Raw genomic sequence first — 20,436 nt, 5'->3', positions numbered from 1 at the left:
AGGTCAAAATCTGAGGAGGAGAAAATCCTATTTAAAAATGCTTGCTCCTCTGGAACTGGTGTTTAAGGGCCACACAGAGGTGCTGCTCTGCTCAGATAGAGGCCAGGTGCTGCTTCCCCTCCCAGGGTGCTCAAAGAGTAAACCAAGGGCTGCTGTATATTGCAGAGAGCTTTGCTCTGTCGTGGGTCAGCCTAAGAGAAGGCCAAAGGCGGTGTTTTTCTGGAAGAAAAAAAAAGCTTCCTAGAATTTAATCTCTGGGCAGCATTATCTTTCTAGTAAGAGGCTAGATCTTGCTTCCCCGTGACCTACTGTGACCTTCCCCGGCAGAGCCTGTGAGCTTCCATCAGAAACCCCTCCTTCCCACCCACAAGCCCCCTGTGTTGTGGGAGAAGGAGGGCCTTTCCAGTCTTCGCCTGGGGCCATGCCAGCCCTCAAGCTGTGGTTTTCTGAGTCTCCTTGCTGTAATGTGGCTGTTTCCCACACCCAGCAAAGCAGAAGGAAGCATGGATATGTTGAGCTGGTCAGTAGAATCATTTCTTCCCCCATCCCCTTACTCATGCACACTCAGCATGACAGACCGCTGCCTGTGTTGTTGATAGTATATGTCTGGGCATATCGTGTCGTGAGAAGGAGCTTCATCTGATTCTTCTTTCCTCTTAGGCACGGTTATCAGAAGAATTACTCCCAGTCATCTGTGACTGGCAGAGTTGCAGGATTGAGGCCAAAATATAGGGCAGGGGAAGGAAGCCTAGGGAAGCTGATTTCGGCCACTGATCTCAACATATTCACTCTGAGGTCTGCCTTTAATAGAGCCCAGTGTTTCCCTGGGCTGTTCCTTACAGATGTGCTTGCTTTGACCCCATTCCAGTTAACCTCAGCTTTGGTGAGGTGTCCAGAGACTTGTCTCTCTTGCTGAGTCTTTAACAGGTAATGTTCAACTGGTGTGTCATCATACACAATGGTGATCACTTCATTTTCCATTGAGTGTCCAAGAGCGTGGCTACCAAACCACAAATGACAGCTTTTTACTTCCCTTGGAATACAGTCCGTGCCTGTTGTGGTGGGGCTTAAGCAAGCTTGAATCTGCTAAATTGGGATTACAGTTGACTGCATGTAACACCTAACCTATCCCTAAATGAGTTAGGTGTGTTAGTTTTCCGCTATAATTAAAAATCTGTGGAAATAGGCTCTTCCAGACTCCATGGTGCCATGAGAATCCCATGCTCTTCTCCGCCTTCAACACGCTTTAGTGATTGTGTTCGTCTTACCCCCATCTGCCACTGCCTGTCCATGCAAGAGGGAAGCAGAGCAGGGCCAGCTATGACTATCAGCCATCCATCTGTCCTGAAAGAACCGTCCTAGACCCACACCCAGGCTCTTCTGCTTAGATCCCATTGGCCAGAAGTGTGGGTGTGGTTATTTTAGGAATAAGAGAAACAGCAAGTATAATTTATTTTTTAAGTTTTTAAGGTAAGCAGACATATTCAAATAGACCCTGAACAGTGTCACTAGAAAGAGAGAAGCAGTATCTCCAGGGCAGTTGAGCCTCCTAGGCAAGATTTCCTCCACACCTGCTTCATTTTTGTTTTTTGAAGGACTTTGCACAAAATTTGCATTTGGAAAGTAAATTTCCTTTCTTTGGGATCTGCAGAGGACTTGTTTAGACTTTGTGAACTGTATGTAAATACCACACACTCTAGGTATTAAAATCTAGAGGAAAAACCATACCCTATATGTAAATACCCATGCCTGTCTTCTGACTTCCTATTGTTGTTACAAAATATCCAGTCGTTACTTTAAAAAAAGAAAGAATAGCTGATATAGCACTGTGTGTGTGTGTTCTTCGTGGTGTAAATATTAAGCATCAGACACTCTGTAAGTCACTGTGGGTACAACAGAAGTTAATTGTGAGGATTTGAGAGATGGTTCAGTGAATAAAGTATTTACTGAACAAACATGGGAACCTGGGTTCCCATCCCTAGTACCTACCTAAAGGCCAGCTTATACTCAAACTTGACTTCCAGCCTCCACCTGTGTGTTCATATGTACAAGGTTGTGTGTGTGCGCACATGTGCTTTCTCTCTCTCACTCATTCACACACACACACACACACACACACACATTCCTTCTGAAAAACTTTTTTGTTTGTTTTTTGAGACTGGGGTCTCACTATGTAGCCTAGAACTCACTCTGTTACCAGGCTGGCCTCAAACTCAGAGATCCGCCTATCTCTGCTGCCCAAGTGCTGGGATTAAAGACATGTACCACCATCACTGCCTGGCTGAAAAACTTTTAAACAAAAATGATTTTAAAAAAGAAGAAGAAAATGGATCAAACAAAGGCAGCCATTGCCGTTGTGCACTGTCTGGAGAAGAGGAAAACTGTTTGTAAGTGGCCACCGTACATGTAGGATGGACTAACTCTGATAAGAGCACAGATACATCTTTATAACTGCTCAGAAGAGGGAAAGATTATTTCTGCCAGAAAGAATTGAGTAAATATGGTCTGAGAACCTAAACATATGTTTTCATTTTAAGAGTTTGCGTTCCCAGCTAGTGAGCATCATCATAAGACCAAAAAAAATGTGCTGGAAAAATGCATAACCAACCACCATTTGCAGAGGGTCACCGATAGGTGGGCTTGCATGCTCTTCGGTTCCTTTTTAAACTGAGGGGAAGGAATGAGTGTGCTGTGTCCGTGTGTGTGTGTGTGTGTGTGTGTGTGTGTGTGTGATGCTTTGGCTAATTTCCAGGCACCTTTGTTGAGTGCTGGGCTAGAGTGATCTGTGTGGTCTTCATTTGCTCTCCAACAATCCAGGAAAACAGCTACAACTGCCTACAAGATGGGAAGCTCAGAGATTTTACTCCACACAAGAGCCCTCAAGCCCCTCTCATACCTCCCAAGCCAGACTCTGGGACTCAGTTTCCAAAAATGGGCATCCCAAAGTTATAGAATAGAGAATTGCTAGACATTTTTCCACAGCCTCTTGAGTCATCTTTTTCAAAAAACATAATTTTTTATTTTGGGGGGAATTTCTCATCATATACCCCAATCCAGCTCATTTCCCAATCCCTCCATATCTGCCTTATAAGCCCCCCCCCCGGAAAACTTAAAAATAAATCATAAAAAATAGAAAAAACTAGAAATAAGTATTTCAGTTAAGTGACTAGAGAGATGGCTCAGCAGTTAAGAGCACTAGCTGCTCTTCCAGAGGCCTTGGGTTCAATTCCCATCATGCACATGGCAGTTCACACCTGTCTGTAGCTCCTGTTCCAGAGGATCCGACTCCTTCACACAGACATGCAGTCAAACACCAATACTCATAAAATACAAATAAATATTTTTCTTAAAAAAAGGAAATCAAAAAACAAATGTAAAATGAAAAACAAAAAAAGCAGACAACAACAGCCAAAAAAAAAAAATCCACTTTACTCCTCCCTCTTTCCTGCCTCTTCATTCATGTTGGTGGTCCTGGGAGCTGCAGTGTCTCATGAAGTCTACTCTTCTGTCCACACAGCCTCACTTGTAAATGTTCATCGTCTAATGTGTTGTCAGTCAGGTTCAAGGCCTCTGGCTTCTGCTACGCCATCAATACTGGACCCTCACTGAAACTCCTCTCCTCCCAGAGATCCTGCCGCTAAGGTTCCATAGGGCCAGTCCCTTTACTTGCTCCAGCAGGTCACAATTAGGGTAGATGTTGGGGAGTGCCAACTTAAAGTCCTGGATGTGTACCTAAGTGGTAGCCAAGTCTGTGTAGGCTGCTGGGACCACCCCTGACAGGTGAGGACTGATACCAGCTCTCCTGTGCCTTGGCCATCCAGGTCCATTATCCCAGGACCCGTGAGGGGCGGAGTAGAGGAGGGGGCTCTCCCCTGGCCAGTGAAAGGGCAGGCCAGCTCTGCACAGACCTGGTGCTTCAATACTTGAATCACATGGGCCCCTGTGGTAACATGGGTAGTGGACATCAACCTAGACCCCAGCTGCTACAGGAGGCCACAGGACCCAGACATGACCAGCAGCAGCAGCTTGGGCCGGGATTTCACCAGGGGCCTCTTAAGTCAGCATCAGCCCAGCCTCAGCGTGGTCCCTGGACTCCAGCTGGCCCAGGTGGCGGCCCAGGCCCCGAGCACTTACACGGCCTCATTAGCATTTGCCTTATGATCGTGAAAACCCAGTTTGGATTCCCAGAACCCACATAAATGCCAGGCGAGAACGGTGACAAGTTTGTAATTTAACCTCAGAAGACAGACCAGGGAATCATACAGCAGGCTGGCTAATACTAGCCATGTCGCCGAGCTCTGTGTTTAAGAGACCCTGCTCTGTGAATAAAATGGAAGAGCATGAGTCCCAGCATAAGGTTGAGTTCCACCATGAAGGCCAGGTCTCCACATGCTAACAAATACACACACACATACACACATGTACCATACACCTGTAAACATGAATACGCATGTACATGCATACCACACACATACATAAAAGTGAAAAAAGTATTGCTAAGCATTCATTTGGAAGAAATGCACCTTCACATTCTGCAGATTGTGTGGCTCTCACCGTGTTTAGATGGTGTTCTGGGTCTTTCTGGGCCCACCTCGTGCGGAAGGTACCAAGTGCCAGTCGCGTTTCCACTGGGTGATATGTTCATATAGTAAACGTACTTCAAGCGTTGTCAAGTGTTACATCTTATGTTAAAGTTTAGTTCAGTGAGGTGTTACTGTCCTAGGATTCCGAAACTAGCCCTCAAGGTCAGGCATGACTTGGCTCCTGATTTCTGTTCCTGCCTCATTTCTCCAAATGTTAGCGCAGGGTGCCCTGGTCACACCGGCTTCTTTGCTTTCCTCTAGTCCTGAAGTAATGCAGTATCCCAGCCATGTTTCCAGGTCATTTGCCTCTGACGCAAAAGGACATTCATTAAACACTCCTTAGACTGAACAGCAAAGGGAACTGAGCTCAGAGACCAAATGCTTTCTTGTGTGTGTATTGACAAACCCTCAGTACCCAGGTGCCTTGTGTTTTCAGAAGCCCCTGGCAACTCTTCATTGAGAGACCTCTCTTCTCTGAATCAGATCTGTCTGGCCAACCTGAGGGGAGTTTCTCCTAACACTTAATACCAGCGTATCCCTTCCTCTTTGCCCCTGTTCAGGATTTCAGATCAGTTGCATCCAGCCAAGGGTGGTGAAGGAGCGCTCCATCGATCACTTTCTCTTTTTCCTTACAGGCGATCTTTGGCAGCCAGACACTGCCTAACGCCAGTTTATGGACGATGAATAATGGTGCAGGCTGCAGAATTTCAAGTGCCACAGCTGGTGGCCAGAAGCCAAATACCCTGCCACAAAAAGTGGTGCCACCTCCAAGTTCCTCCTCCTTGGTCTCCAAGCCCCCATCCAATCACAAACAAGTGCTTAAAAAGGCCGCATCCCAGAGGGCTTCCAAGTAAGTTTTCCATAATGACATGTGCAGTTCCCAGGGCCGCATCAATCCTCAGCCATCAGCGCTCGCTCGTTAGAAAGCCTTCAAGACCGTTTGAATTGAAATCCCAACACCTGATGAAGTACAGTGTCAAACTTGGGACTCTGCCATGGTTCCAAATTGGAATCATCTGAGGAGGCGTGTGCATTATCTGGGCTCTGTCCTGTAGGGGAACGGCCACTGTGCCTTTAGATCCCCTGGTAATTGGGATACGGTACCTACAAGGTTCAAGGTTATTGCTACTCAGTTCTGCTGACCTCTGACAGGGGCTGCAGACTGTGCACCAGATAGTGGTCCTGAGCTGTTGGCTCGGAGAAAGGAGGCTACAAAGGTCTCCCTCGGGGTCTCCTGTGCTCACGCTACAGAATCAGATCCTTCCATTTCTTGTCACACTCAGCCCTCCTCTCTTATTTACGCATTTGTGTCTAGGCAGTTAACTTTATCGGTGGTAATGACAGAGCTGTGTAGCCATGGCATTTCTGATGCCTTTTGTAGTCCACCTCTTTTATACTAAACAGGAACCCAGGGGTATGCATCGCTCTTTCTCTTGAAGACTCCTCACGTGGCTGCCTTTCACATGCTCAGTTTTAGCTGTCAGACACTCAGAACAGGTAGTTACCGCTTTTCCTTCTTTGGGGGGTGAATCACATTGTGGATTTGAGTCAAAACAATCCCCTGTGGTTCTCAGTATGATTACATTGCTCTCATTATCCATTTACCCAACAAATACTTACTCGGTACCTGCTGTGCACTAAGGAGTGGGAGAGCCGGCAGGGCAGCTGCACAAGTGAAGGGCAGTGGAAGGGTACAGAAGGTCGGATCAGACCCTGAAGAGTGCAGTCCCTGTGTGCAGTCTACCACATCCCCGCCCATTACACGTTTTACTGGTCACTTTGAGCAAGCTTCTTAATCTCTTGGCCTTGGTCTCCTCCTTTGCAGTAATGAGGCAGTAATCACCCACTTCACAGGTAACTAGGTAAACAGGAACTAGGTGGGCTGTAATTACCCTCTGATGGATGTTTAAGGCCCTCTGCAGCACCAAGAAGCTCACAGCTAACCCTTTGAAAGCAAGTGTTGAATCTACTGATATGTTCTTGTGGACTCTCCAGCATAGGCCTGGGGGCCCAGGTGGTGCTAGTGAAGAGCTGGACTTGGGTGGCAGGGATGGAAATTTGAAGGCACAGTTTGCTGCCCTGAACTTGCTGCTGGCAGGGGAGCCCTGCAGACTCCCAAGATGGAATTGCAGCTCTTTGGGCAAATTCTGCTTTGCCGAATTTTTGTGGTTTCTTCTTTGTGACAGGCAGGAGTGTGGGAAAACCGGAAACAGCTCAGCATCAAAAATGCACAGAAGGAGGGAAGCAAAGATTTCTTCAGAATTTAAGAAATATAATCCAAGTATCAGAAGGCATGCTGTGAGGCGTTGTTCCAGCAAATAGTTTCCAATTCGCCTTTAGAACTAGCGTAAATCTGGGGCGCTAAGTCAGCACTGGTGGAGACCTCCACCCTCTCACGTGTAGAATGCCCAGTGTTGGGGATATTTTCTATCATCATCGTCGTCACTGTGGGGGTAGCGGGGGGCGGGGGAGGAGAGGGAATGGACCCACATAGACTATGGCACACATGGTCGTCACTGTGGGGGTAGCGGGGGGAGGGAATGGACCCACATAGACTATGGCACACATGTGGAGGTCAGGGACAACTCTGGGGGTGCTGGTGCTGTCCTGCCACCATGGGCTTCAGGGACTAAACTCAGGTCATCAGGCTTGTAGAGAGTTTTCATGAGCTGAGCCTCCTCTTCTCACTTAAAAGAATAGTGTTGGGGTTTTTGGTTGTTGTTGCTGTTTGTTTGTGGGTTTTTTTTCTAACCTGACTCAATGAGTTCCATTAATTTTAGTCTTGAAAGTTAAAGGGATGGCAGTCAGTCCCAGGGTGCCCAGCAGCTTTACTCATTGTTTTTTGTTTGTTTGTTTGGGGTTTTTTTTTTGATACAAGCAGTGCGGTCACTTTAATCCACAGAAATTTTCATGACTCCTGGAATCAGAATCGTGAACATCATTTGGTCCATTCCTGCTCTTCTAGAGCGATTCTTGGTCCTGGTCATCCTAACAACTCTCTCTCATCTCTGTGATCCAGTTCCCTCCTTTAAAATAGGAATAATGGGCTGGAGAGACAGCTCAGCGGTTAAGAGCACTGGCTGCTCTTTCAGAGGACCTGGGTCCAATTCCCAGCATCCACATGGCAGCTCACAACTACCTGTAACTCCACTTCCAGGGGATCCAACACCCTTGCACGGACATACATGCAGGCAAAACACTAATGCATATGAAATGAATCAGTTAGAATAAATGTTTACATTTAAAAACTAGGAATAGTGACAGTAGTACCTGGCTAAAGGATCCTGAAGAGAAGGGAGTTCTGAAATGTTGAGCGCAGTACAGTGAGTGCTACACAGTGTGTGCTAACTAAGGCTTCCCTGATGTTGTGGGTGACAGTGGGACGACAAGGGAGCGGATTTTGTGTAACGCTTTTACCGGGTTCCTGTAAGCTGTGTTGCCTCATTCCTTCCCGTCTTGTTGTAGCCTTCATTCCGGCTCAGCTCAGATTAACCAAGAGCTGTCCTTGCTGACGGCTGGGACTGAGTCACGCTCAAGAATGCCACTGTTGCCCCGAGAGGCACAGCTAATGAGAAGTTGTAATGAGCATTTCCCCATGCCAAGCCCTGTGCTTTTGGGTTGAACTTCAAGCTTCTCCTAGCACAGAGGCTGGCATCAGCCGGGCAGAAGCAGTTTCCAAGAGCATCATCAAAGTTTCCACATCCTAGAGGTTGAGTCTGGAGAACAATAGGACATAAAAAATGGAATGTCACTTGGATTTGGGTGCAGAGGGAGTTGAAAATCAAAACACTGGGGTCCTGTTTCGCTATGATAATATTCAAGTCTTTTTCCCATCTTTGAAACAAAACCCGCTGCCCCTCTTGAAAAATTCGCCAGGATAGCTTGTTTTCTGTTGATGCAGTTGGAAGCTTCTTCATGAACGCCTTTGTGTTTTAGTCTGGCTTCACAGCTGTTTTCTGGTCCTCTCTTGGTCCAGCCGTTCTTGTTATCGTTCCTAGATCCCCATCCCACTTAAGAATAACGTGTCGGTTCTGTGAGGAGAGTGGACGTTTCTTCCTTCTCTGCCTTCCCCCTTGCTTATTTTTAACTGTTTACATAGTACCAATCACCTTTCTTAGTTTTCCTCTACTGCTCAAAACACTTTATGATGTAGCGTCCGTCTCTCCTCCTTTCAATAGTATTTGCGGCATTTCTTCTATGAAATAACTGAACTAAAAGGGGTGGCAGCTGTGAACAGCTAAATGCATATGAACTGTTTCTTCCTTGTGATGTTTCTTTTCCGAGCCGTGTATTCCCCAGGAAACACAGGAAGAGAAACCCAACGAGGTTAAAGATTACCAGGTGAACTGACAGGATCATGATGGGTTTGAATGAACCAGATCAAAATAGTTATAACTTGGGAAACTCGTGAGAAAGTAAGAGAGGGCTGTTGGCTCGGTAATAGACAATATGCTTAGCAAGTCTGTGGCCCTGGGATCCTAAAGGAAAGGAGGAGGCATAGGGTTGGTCAGGAAAAGATGGGACAGAGGAGAACGAAGAGAGAAAGCAGGAGGAAGATGGAGACCAAACTACAGTACTTACGTCACTTTGCGTCAGGTGACCTTAGTGGGAATTTGGGTTTTTGTTTTTTGAGGCAGGGTTTCCCTGCGCAGTCCTGGCTGTCCTGGAACTGGCTCTGTAGACCAGGCTGGCCTCGAACTCAGAAATCTCTGCTTCTGCCTCCAGAGTGCTGCGAATAAAGGCAGGTGTTACCACGTTCAGCTTTAATGGGAATTTTTAAAGGTTTCCTGTGCCAGCACCTGGGGCAGAGGTGTTTGTTAAAGACGTTGGGATTAGGAGGAGGAAGGTATCTAGCTAAGCAGTCAGGTCCAATCGAGTATCTACATATGATGGCGTATTTGCGGAGGTCAACATTGTGAACCCTGCTCAGGAATAGATGGCAGAAGAACATAAAAATAAACATCTACTAAGATACATGTATGTATGTTACAGCTTTCCTTATGTGAGCCGTTGCAATGAGAAGATTCTAGGAAAAGTACTCAGGAGTTGTAGTGGTCCAACCTCCTTGTTTTGCTGTAGATGAACCATTATCTGCCCATCTTTATTGTATGATTTGAAGAAACATGGTTGAGTCTGACATCTATCAACGTATTTCTAAAAGTGGTCATTGTAATTAGTAGTTGTAAAGTTTTCATGCTAGAAAGTAGAGGAAGAGAGCATAGGATGGGCTACAAGTGTAGGCGGGTACACAGGTGGCCAAGCCAGAACCGGGACTCTGGGCACCGAATGCTAACCACAGACTTCCCAGCAGACCATTGACTTCAGAAGTCCCAACAAGTCCTCTTAAATTGCATGTGTACAGCAAATGCAGATTAATCATCCCAAAATACTGCTTTTGAGATTCCAAAGTAAGCACTTAGGAACTCAGCCCCCTCCTTTCCATGCCAGTTTTACCACTTAAATGGCTGGCGGAGCACTCTAACGGAGGAAAGAGCAATGCCACTCTGATGCAGAGTGGTGGGGAATTCCTGCTAGGTGCTACCCAGGAAGGACGGGGCCGAAGAACAACATTGAAGGCTTTTATATGGCTTCCTGTGGGAGTGCAGTCTGGGAAGTGAGTGGGAGGTGGAATATGCCCACATGGCCGCCTCTCACTCTGGGACAGAGTCTGGACCTAGAAGAAATAAGCAGTCAGGAGTTAGATTCTCCTGTCTTCTCTCTATCGCTCAAGGGCTCTTCAGGTTTGCTTTTGGTGCAAGCATTGGAGAGACAGGGCCTGGCACGCTCAGAGAAGTCACTCCAGTTGTGTGTAGGTAGTAGGTAGGTGAGCAGTAGGTAGTGTAAGAGTCAGAGAACAGCAGCTCTTCTGTCAGTGTGTCAAACATGGGTCATTGGATTAAAAAAGCCTTACCTTTCGACCCTGCCTGCTGAGGGTGAACTAGTAACATGATTGATGGATTTCCCTCCCTCACTCTGCATCTCTTAAGACATTCTTCTTTAAAGATGAGCAAATAGTGAAAGCTCCCTGGATCTGAGGGTGGATTAAAAGGATTCATGGTAAAGATCCGGAGGCTTTGCCAACTCCTAAACTACACTGAAGTGTGAGAGAGAACAGCAGTTTAGACAACACTTGAGCCATATTCCTAACAGACCTTAAAAGTGGAGCGTATCGTGCTTTAACTAGCAGAGGTGTCAGAGAAAGTGCAAGCAGCAGGAACAGCTGTGCAGGCGCCGGGGCTACCTGTGAAAACCCAGAATTCAGTGACTTAGAGCCAGGCACAGGGGGATGAGGAATTCCTGAAACAAAGATATTCGTCAGAAATTTGGAGTAGAAAATATGCTTACAAAGGTTTAAAAAAATATATTAGAAGAAAGAGAAATTCACCCTAACACAGTGCCTTCCAAAAAGAGAAGTATTGCCATTCCTGTAGATGACATCTAGGCTGAGCAAGGTATACATCCAAAGAAAATAGGATCCCAAAAAGCCAGTACATGCAGTAGAGACAAATCCCAGTGCCACTGTCATTGGCCCCTCAGTCTGCTCCAGCTGTCAACCACATTCAGAGGGACTGATTTGATCCCATGCTAGTTCACTCCCAGTCCAGTTGGAGCTGGTGAGCTCGCATTAGCTCAGGCAAACTGTCTCAGTGGGTGAATCTCTCATGGTCTTGACCTCCTTGCTCATACTCTTAACTCCTTCCACTCTTCGACTGGACCGTGGGAGCTCAGTCCAGTGCTCCGATGTGGGTCTCTGCCTCTGTTCCCCATCTGTTGTTGGACGAAGATTCTATGGTGATATTTCAGATAATCATCAGTCTGACTACAGGACAAGGCCAGTTCAGAAACCCTCTCCTCTCTTGCTTAGGGTCTTAGCTGGAGTCATCCCTGTGGATTCCTGGGAATTTTTCTAGGGCCAGGTTTCTTGCTAGCCCCATAATGGCTTCCTCAATCAAGATATCTCTTTCCTTGCTCTCATATCTGTACTTCCTCCATCTCGACTATCCCATTCCCTCAAGTTCTCCTCAACCCTCCTCTTCTCCCCTTCCTTCTACACCTCCCCCGCCCCCATGCTCCCAATTTTGACAGCGGTCTTTTTTTTATCCTTTCTTTTTTAATTTATTTATTATGTTGTTCTGCCTGCATGTATGCTTGCACACCAGAAGAGGGCACCAGATTTCATTATAGATGGTCGTGAACCACCATGTGGTTGCTGGGAATTGAACTCAGGACCTCTGAAGAGTAGCCAGTGCTCTTAACCTCTGAGCCATCTCTCCAGCCCCTTAAATATGTTTTTTAAATTGTACATTTGACATATTTTCTTTGACAGTTCTATTGTTTTCACACGTATACCCCTATCTCACCTCCCCTACTTGTAGCGCTTCCTTATTGAAATATACCCCATCAGTAACTCAAACAAAATAACACTATTTTGAATGATTGAAGTGTAGAATTAGCAGTTTGCTTTAATGGGTAACTTTTTATCTTTATGGCTACCACACATAATAAAAATACATCTAATATGCAATCCAAGAAAAAGAGCTATGTGCATTTGTGAAATAAAATGTCATAAGTATTTTTCTGTTCATTTATTCATTTATTTAGGTTTATTCTTTTTTATGTGTATGTGTGTGTGTTCATGGAAGCCAGAAGAGGGTGTTAGATCCCCTGGGACTGAAGTTGCAGATGGTTGTGAGCCACCACAACCTGGGTGCTGGGAACTAAGTTCAAGTCCTCTTTAAGAATAGAGCATGCTCATAATGACTAATCCGTCTGTCCAGTCTCATCTTATTTTTAATGCTGATTGTGAGCCCCCAAGTTTATTTTATAACTTACATATGAGTCACAACTCAGCCTCTTAAAAATTTTAATAGTTGCCGGGCGGTGGTGGCGCACGCCTTTAATCCCAGCTCTCGGGAGGCAGAGGCAGGTGGATCTCTGTGAGTTCGAGGCCAGCCTGGTCTACAAAGGGAGTTCCAGGACAGGCTCCAAAGCTACAGAAAAACCCTGTCTCGAAAAAACAAAACAAAAAAAATTAATAGTTATGCCTGCTCCTAACCAAACATACATTTTTTTAGGTAATTTTGGATGTTCACGAGGTTCAACTATACTGTGCCACAAAGTGTCCGTCTCAAACAGTTTATTTTCTTGAACCATAATGAACTTGTTAGAAGTAATTTAAAAAATAGCTTTTGAGTTCTTAAAACTCATTTGGTGGTATTTTTTAAGTATGCCTGTTACTTATAATTTAGAGGTAACAGTGAAATATGAAATACTTCACACTAAAGGGCTGTGGGCGTGCTGTCCGACAAACCAGTATCCTGGGACAAATCTGCTCCCAAGCTGTTTTTGTTGTCTCTGCTGGAAATCACACTCAGCACCCCAGCATGCTAGGCAAGTACTCTGCCCCCAGCCATACTCCTTTGCCTAAGTCATTTATTGTAAATATGTTTATTAAAACAAGAAAAGAAAGGCTGGAGAGATGGCATAGTGGTTGGGAGCACTGGCTGCTCTAGGAACAGTTTAGTTGTAGCATCAGGAGGCTCACAGCCACCGGCAGCTGCACCTCCAGCGCATCTGGTGCCTCCTCTGGCTCTGCAGGAGCTCAGGTGCATGTGTGTCCATGCGTGTGTGCTCACACACACAGAGAGAGACACAAACTTTAAATATTTTTAAAGGCAAATGATAAAGAAAAGAAATGAGTTGTTACATAACCTAAAAGCTATAAAAAGACAGTTGAGGGAACTAATTTTTAAAAAAGAAAGAAAGGAAAACAGAAGCCACCGGGACCCAATCATAGGAATTTTGGAAAGAATTTAGAAGATAGGTAATCTGTGAGTGAGTACTTACTAAGAAAAATCAGAATACATGTTTCATTTGGGGAGCATTCATCTCTTTAGGCTTACTTTGTAGTCTAAGAATTTCTTCCCATCCTTAGGAGTTAGGAATCAGTTTGAAGATGTTTGCCTGTCCTTTCTTAGACTGCAGAAAAGGTAGGAAAGGAATAGACAGACAGGGGACAAGTGACTCACAAGCCAGGCTACAAAGTATGCATTTAATATTTCAGGAACCCCTGTAGGTGGTAACTGTGGGCAAATCATGGCAGGACCTTGAAGGCAAGTCTGCTTGCTGTTACACACTGCATTACCTTTTACCAAGTGTGGTGGTTTGAATGTACTTGGCCCCCATAAGCTCATAAGAAGTGGCACTATTAGGAGGTGTGGCCTTGTTGGAAGAAGTCTGTCCCTGTAGAGGCGGGCTTTGAGATTTCTTCTATTCTCAAGCCACACTCGGTGTCTCAGACCACTTCTGTTGCCTGCGAGTCAAGATGTAGGACACTCAGTTATGTCTGTCTGCATGCCACCATGCCCCCACCATGATGACAGTGGACTAAACCTCTGAAACTGTAAGCCACCCCAATTAAATGTTTTTCCCTTTATAAGAGTTGCCATGGTGCTTCTTCCCACCATAGAAACCCTAAGTAAGACAGAAGTTGGTACTGGGAGTGGCGTATTGCTGTGGCAGGCCTGACCATAGTTTTGTTTGAAGGAATATGGACCTTGGGACTGTGGATTAGAAAAGTGCTGCTTAATGGGTCATACTAGTAGGAGCACGGAAGACACTGGTGCTGATTGTGATTGCAACTGTAGGGGCCTGGCTCAGAGGTTTCAGAGGAGAAGTTTAATATTTTGGCTAGAGATTGTCCTTGTGATATTTTGGTGAAGAATGCGGCTGCTGTTTTGCCCTTGTTCAAGCAGTCTGTCTGAGGCTAAATTGAAGCGTTTTGGATTAATTCCATTGGCAGAGGAAATCTCAAAACAGCCTAGTATAGATTCTGTCATGTGGTTATTAGTGTTAACTCATGATTTACATGAAAAGGAGCAAGCTAAGGAGAAAAGGAACACTGAGAAGTGGACTGGAGCTAAGTGCTGTATTCAAGGAAATAAACAGAATAAGAAATGGGATAAAGGGGGTGGTGACCTCAGGGCAAGATCCCACCCAGCTAAATTTCTAATTTGTGGAAAGGAATTAAAGAAAAGCTTAAAGCTGGGTGTGGTGGTACACACCTTTAATCACAGAACTCAGAGGCAGAGGTTGGTGGATCTCAGAATTTGAGGCCAGCCTGGTCTACAGATCCAGTTTCAAGACAGCCAAGTTTAGTTAGTAAGCCTCAGTAAGCAGCAGAACTTGGCAACTTCAGCCACATGGTTCTGGCTTTAGAGTCAAGGATATAAGAAAGGCATTTTGAAATCTCCCTCTGTGACTAAAAAAAGCCACTGAGGCCAGGCATTTGTCAGGTATCCCTGAATGGAGGCCTAGAGAGGTCATTTGCATGAAGCTGTAAAGGTGAGGTCTTGATTGCCTAGGAGACCCCAAGATGTTGGAGATATCAGATACCTGCCAAAGAGAGCTGCCCAAGAGAAAGAAGTGTGTTGCAATCAACAAAGTTAAAAAGGGGAGGAGATCTGAAGAGCATTTTGACATCAGACATGAAGATACAGAGTTTGAAGTTTGCCCAGCTGGTTTTCAGCTTACATTGGTCCAGTATTTCCTCCCTGTGCTCCCTTTACTAAGTTTTGGAATGGTAATGTATAATGTTGGGAGTATGTGATCTGTTTTTTATTTTGATTTTATAGAGGAGGACAGTTAAGAGATTGCATGAATCTTAGAAGAGACTTTGAATTTTGAACTTTTAAACATTGTTGCGGCTGATAGACTTGTGACTTTGGAAGTTGGACTAAATGCATTTTGCATTATGATATTGTTATAAGCTTATGGGAACCAGGGAGTGGAATGTGGTGGTTTGAATATAATTGGCCCCCATAATCTCATAGGGAGTGACACTATTAAGAGGTGTGACTTTGCTGGAGTGGGTGTTGTAATGGATTAAATAAAATGCTGCAGATCCCTGGTGGCTGCGTCAGCAGGCAATGGGCCATGTGGCAGCAGGCAGCAGGTCCCCGAGAGCAGCCAGTCCCAGGCAAGGATGGCACAGTTCCCTGAGTGGCTGCAGCAGGCCATGAGAAGAGACAGATGGGCACACCACTGGACCACACCACAATTCTCGAAGGCGGCTGGTCCTGGGCAGCCAGCGAGCCACATGGCAGGCGAGAGACAGAGATGTGGATAGGCACCCCATGCAGAGTGAGGTTGGATATTTATTTAGTGGGTTATGGAGGGGAAAGGAGAGTAGAGGAGAAGAGGAGAGGGAGGGACAGACAGACGGACAGAAACAGAAGGGTAGGAAGGGGAGAAGTGGGAAGAGATAGAAGATGCCTCTTCAAGAGGGAGATGGAAAAAGAAGAGATTCAGGCTACAAGCAAGAAGGAAGATCTTCCTGCCTCAGCAGATGGGGGAGGGAGTGGACATGTCTTGTCTCTTAAAGGGACAGGACAGATCATTACAGGTGTGACCTTGTTGGAGGAAGTGTGTAACTGTAGAGATGGGCTTTGAGATCTCATATGCTCAAGCCAGACCCAGTGTCTCAGATAACTTTCTTTTGCCTGAAAGTCAAAAACAATGTAGGACTCTCAGCTCCTTCTCCAGCACCAGGTCTGCCTGCACACCCCCATGTCACAACCATGGTGATAATGAATTAAACCTCTGAAAATGTAAGCCACCCCAATTAAATGTTATTCCTTTATAAGAATTGCCATGGTCATGGTATCTCTTCACAGCAATAGAAACCCTAACTAAGACACCAGGGAACTCATTTCACAGCCACAGAGGTACAGCAGGAACCATGGAGACTAGCTGGCTTGTAGTCTGGCTAATATTAGCTTTCTTTTACAGTTCTGACCACCTGCTTTAGGTTGGTACCACCTCCAGTGAGTTGGCTCTTCTACATCTATTAGCAGTCATTGTGTGTCCCGGGCCTCCTCCCCCCAGACACAGGCACAGGCTAATTTGATCTAGGCAGCTCCTTAACTCAAGCTCTTCTTTCAGATGATTCTAGGCTGTATTATATTGATAATTAAAACAAGGAAGACAGCTTCATCCCTATGTTCTTAGGTAAATATCCCTGAAATACATTTAATCCTAGGAAGATTTAAAAAATAGCATTTTGGGGCAAGTGTAAAAAAAACACTCCCACCCTGGCCAGCCATGTTCAGAGTGGGCTGCCCAGAAGTTGTAATGTATTTTCCCAAGGAAATGATGTTAGCACAACACAAACATGTTTACCCATAGTGTGCCAAAACCAGACATAACCGGCCTAAACCATTTTGGATCCTAGTGTTTCCATGGAAAATTTCACTCAGATTTTCCCCTTAAATTGCTGTGGACACATTACTCCATCAAAGAGGAGTAGGGTCCCTATGGATGACACTGTAGAATCATGGGTCCAACTCCCAGCCTGTGGTGCTTGTGGACGGATGACGGGGGTGGGGGTTGCTAGAGATCTTGGAAGAGGAACAGAAGAAAGCCTTTTAAAGGGAAAAGAGAGTGGGTAGTTCCAGAGAGGCTAAAATGAAGGTTAAGAGACTTGGGGGACCCAGAAGTCACTGAGGCTAAACCTTCAGAATCTCCTATTTCTTTCTTCTACAGAACCAATGAGTTTGTCCTCCCTGCCTCCCTTCTCACTGTTCACCTACAGGCTTTAATGAAACCGAGTTCTACCCCATGCCCCTCCCTACTCAGGTGATCTTAAAGCAAGCATAATAACTTCAGTGTCTGTTTACTTCTGTCAGGGAGATGGCCTTGTAAGAGGGGACCCTACTTCTTTCTCAGCGAAAATTACAAGAGCAAATATCCCCCTCTCCCTATCTGGTCCCCACATGTTCCCAGGACCGGCAGTATAAGCCTGTTTCTGGCTCAGAATTACTGAACAAATTTATTTCATCATAAAAAATTTTTCCCTCCTCTCCACTCTGGGCCAACACCTATTTCTTAGAATGTCATGACTCAACTGAAAGAGGATTTCCTCAGAAAGGTCATCCTTGCCCTTGCCCTTCACCAGGGGACTCGGCTCCCTGCTCCCCTGCTCCCCTCTGCGCTGCCCCTTTCTTTCCTCACACGTTTACTTCTTCTGCGTTTTGTTTTAATGCCGGATCATGAAATGCAGGGCCTGCTGAGGATGTTTATGGGGACCAGTGAGTAGGACAGCCGCGCTGGGGGAGGGGTTCCAAAGACTGTTGGATAAACGTTCAACAGTACAAAGCCAACCGAAGGAGCAAACTCTGCCCGTAACCTCTCAGCTAGAACTGTTATATACCAACTGGAATCTAGGCAGATGGCCCCAGTAAGTAAATGCGTTTGTGGGCATAATGGGTCAAATTTCTTCCAAAACTATGTATTAAATATCTGCTATAAGCAAAATGCCTCACGTGAACAAGACTGTTGATAGTCTCTGTCTTCATCGAGCTTGTGTGCCAGGCAAGATAACACATAGGCTCCATCTACATAAATTGGTAATTATAACCTTGAAACTTATAATTTTGATAAATGCAACGAAAAGTTAGAGAGCTGTAAGAGCCTTTAACAGGGAGATCTGGCGTGGTCTGTAGCCGACGTGCCAGGGTAGACTTTCTGGGACATGCCGGAAACCTATGCACCAAGACCTATGCTCCGCCTCCCCAGGGCTGGCCTGATGGGAGGTGTCCTATAGCTTGCTCCTGAGGAGCCTCAGCCCAATCTAGGAGATTTTGCACCATTTCTTGGGGATCCTGTCTGTGTGCTGCGGACTGATTGTTCAGTAGCGTTCCTGGCCCTTACTTGCTAGGTAACCCATTGTATGAGGGCTACAGTTGTCTCAGTCTTGTTCCATGTCCAAGGCCAGAGAAGAACGATGGTGATCAAATCTGTCCCTCCTCCCTTCCCCAAGAGCCACTGCTCTACATGAAATGCAGTCTTTCAAACATGTTATTTCTCTAAGTCAGAACCACCAACTAAGTATTCATTCACTAAATAGCTACTTGTTGAATAGTGAGACACCACAGTGAGAAAAGAACCATGCAGTTGGGAATAAACAAAAGGTCAGTTTTGAAATACATAATATTTTTGGAGATGGCGGTATCTATTGGTGAAAGAAGTTATCTGTGGGAACATGACATTTAACAAAGGCTTAAAAGAAGCAGGAACTTGTGTACCATGTGAAGAAACTTCAAGACCAAAGAGGCCATCAGAGGTCTGTCTTGACCTTGTCTCTCCGTGAGAGCCTTCCTGCCTGCAGGTCTCACCGGGCTCCTTTGTGTTTCAGAGTCTCCGCTGCGGAAGGGCAGCTGAATGGACTTCAGAGCAGCCTTAACCCTGCGGCCTTTCTGCCCATCGCCAGTTCCACAGGTCAGTGGCCTTTCTCTGGGTGGGGCAGCAAGGAAGGTGGCACCTGGCAGTCCTCTCCTTTACCTCTGACAGGAGCTTCAGCTCAAAAGAACAAATGTCCTTTGAAAGCATTGGCAGATAGGTATTTTGATATTTTTCATTAGAATAATAAGACAGCCTGGTGTAGCTGGATTTTTTTTCTTTTCTTTTTTTGGAACCGATGGGGGTAAATGCAACATCCTTGTCTAGCAGAATACTCTGAGTTTTAATGTGAGCACACACTCCTTGTGTTTGACTGGTACTTCACTCTTCACATAGTGTTTCTGAATGTTGGATCTCTCAACCCTCATGACAGCTTCATGAGCTCCATCTGCTACCTCCCCTCCCATGAGGAAACTAAGACTCAGCATATTAGTTATCCACGCATCAAGTTAGATGTCTGGACTTTAATGTAAGTTTTTATGTTGATGCTAACAGTCTGTCTACCGGGCCCATAGCCTCTTGCTGTAAGTGCATATATGCACGGAGGGAGCAGTGAGCCAGAGGTTTGTTTTGTATAATAATTCATAAGCCCACACTAATCAGAAAACTCAAAGAAAGTCACTTTGATGCAAGTCAACAAACATTGACCACTGAACACAGGCTCCTGAGTCCACACAGCACAGGGCAAGCAAAATGGTCTCCACTCTATTTGGGGCACTGAAAAACTCAAGGAGATGGAAAAGGCATGGGAAGTGGCTATAGGAGATTCTGTGACTGATTCTGGTCCTGGGGACATGGGGAATGACAACAGACAACATTGACTAGGCCTTTACCATATGTCATGCTGTGTGTTGAGCACTTTCTAGCAACTCCATGGTCAAGTAGACAGATATACGATCTGAGAGCCCCTGTCTTATTTATGTGTACAGGAATCGGCAGATTGGGAAGTATATCTAAAGCATCATGGAGTACATACAATGAATGCAAAGGCCCCTGTGCCGTGCACATGTATGTACTTTGTCTGCAAACCCCATTTGTTAGTATGGCTGGGGAAATGGTTATGTGCAAAATATGGCAAGAGGAAAGTGGTGAAGTATCAGGGCCGGTCAGAAGCCGTGGAGGGGGCCTGTTGTCATGCTGACAGCTGCACGAAGCCCTGGGGAGTTCAGGATTAGTACAGGGAATGTGATGAGAGGTGGCAGTGCCCCTGAAAGTGAGAGCAGGTCACCGGGAAGCCTGACCGTGTCACGAGGACAGTTCTGTATATCTTACTGCTTTATTTTGAGGCTTAAGTGGAGGCATATGCACAGAAGGACTCTTCCTACATCCAGGTTTTGGGGCCGTGTTATCATTCTCATAAAAGCATAGAAATTCATTCTCCTTCACAGCATCAGAGCCTGAATCAGGAGATACTTGATGGCCCTGTGTTTGTGATCCCCTCGTGACTACTAGAGCACGGTGGTGTCTGCTGTTTTACACTAGGCATTGGCTGCAGCTCACATGCTAGGCAGGCGCTCTGCCACTGAGGACGCCCCCAGCTCTTAGATTAGGGCAGAGAGGTTTAAGGAAGTAAAACTTGCACCTGGAACTGTGATGGAGCAAAGTGAGAATCATG

The 20,436-nt window shown here is 45.7% G+C and overlaps 1 protein-coding gene across 18 annotated transcripts in view; it reads left to right on the top strand.

The window, feature by feature from the left end:
* Ttll5 (tubulin tyrosine ligase like 5) overlaps positions 1–20,436 on the top strand; it is a 246,248-nt gene that overhangs the window by 186,441 nt on the left and 39,371 nt on the right. For 13 of the 18 annotated variants that reach the window (XM_050152436.1, XM_050152435.1, XM_050152443.1 and 10 more), the window contains 3 exons: positions 5,219–5,433; positions 18,778–18,860; positions 19,158–19,290. In XM_050152436.1, coding sequence (XP_050008393.1) covers positions 5,219–5,433; positions 18,778–18,860; positions 19,158–19,290 — 431 coding nt within the window. The remainder of the gene's footprint in view (positions 1–5,218; positions 5,434–18,777; positions 18,861–19,157; positions 19,291–20,436) is intronic. The other 5 variants (XM_050152438.1, XM_050152433.1, XM_050152434.1 and 2 more) reach the window with 1 other exon arrangement.

Source organism: Alexandromys fortis, unplaced genomic scaffold, assembly GCF_014885135.2.
Source record: "Alexandromys fortis isolate MF-2015 unplaced genomic scaffold, M_Fortis_MF-2015_v1.1 scaffold_47, whole genome shotgun sequence".
Classification (NCBI taxonomy): Eukaryota; Metazoa; Chordata; class Mammalia; order Rodentia; family Cricetidae; genus Alexandromys; species Alexandromys fortis.
The sequence above is the reverse complement of the archived record's forward strand: the minus strand, read 5'-3'. Positions and strand labels throughout refer to the sequence as shown.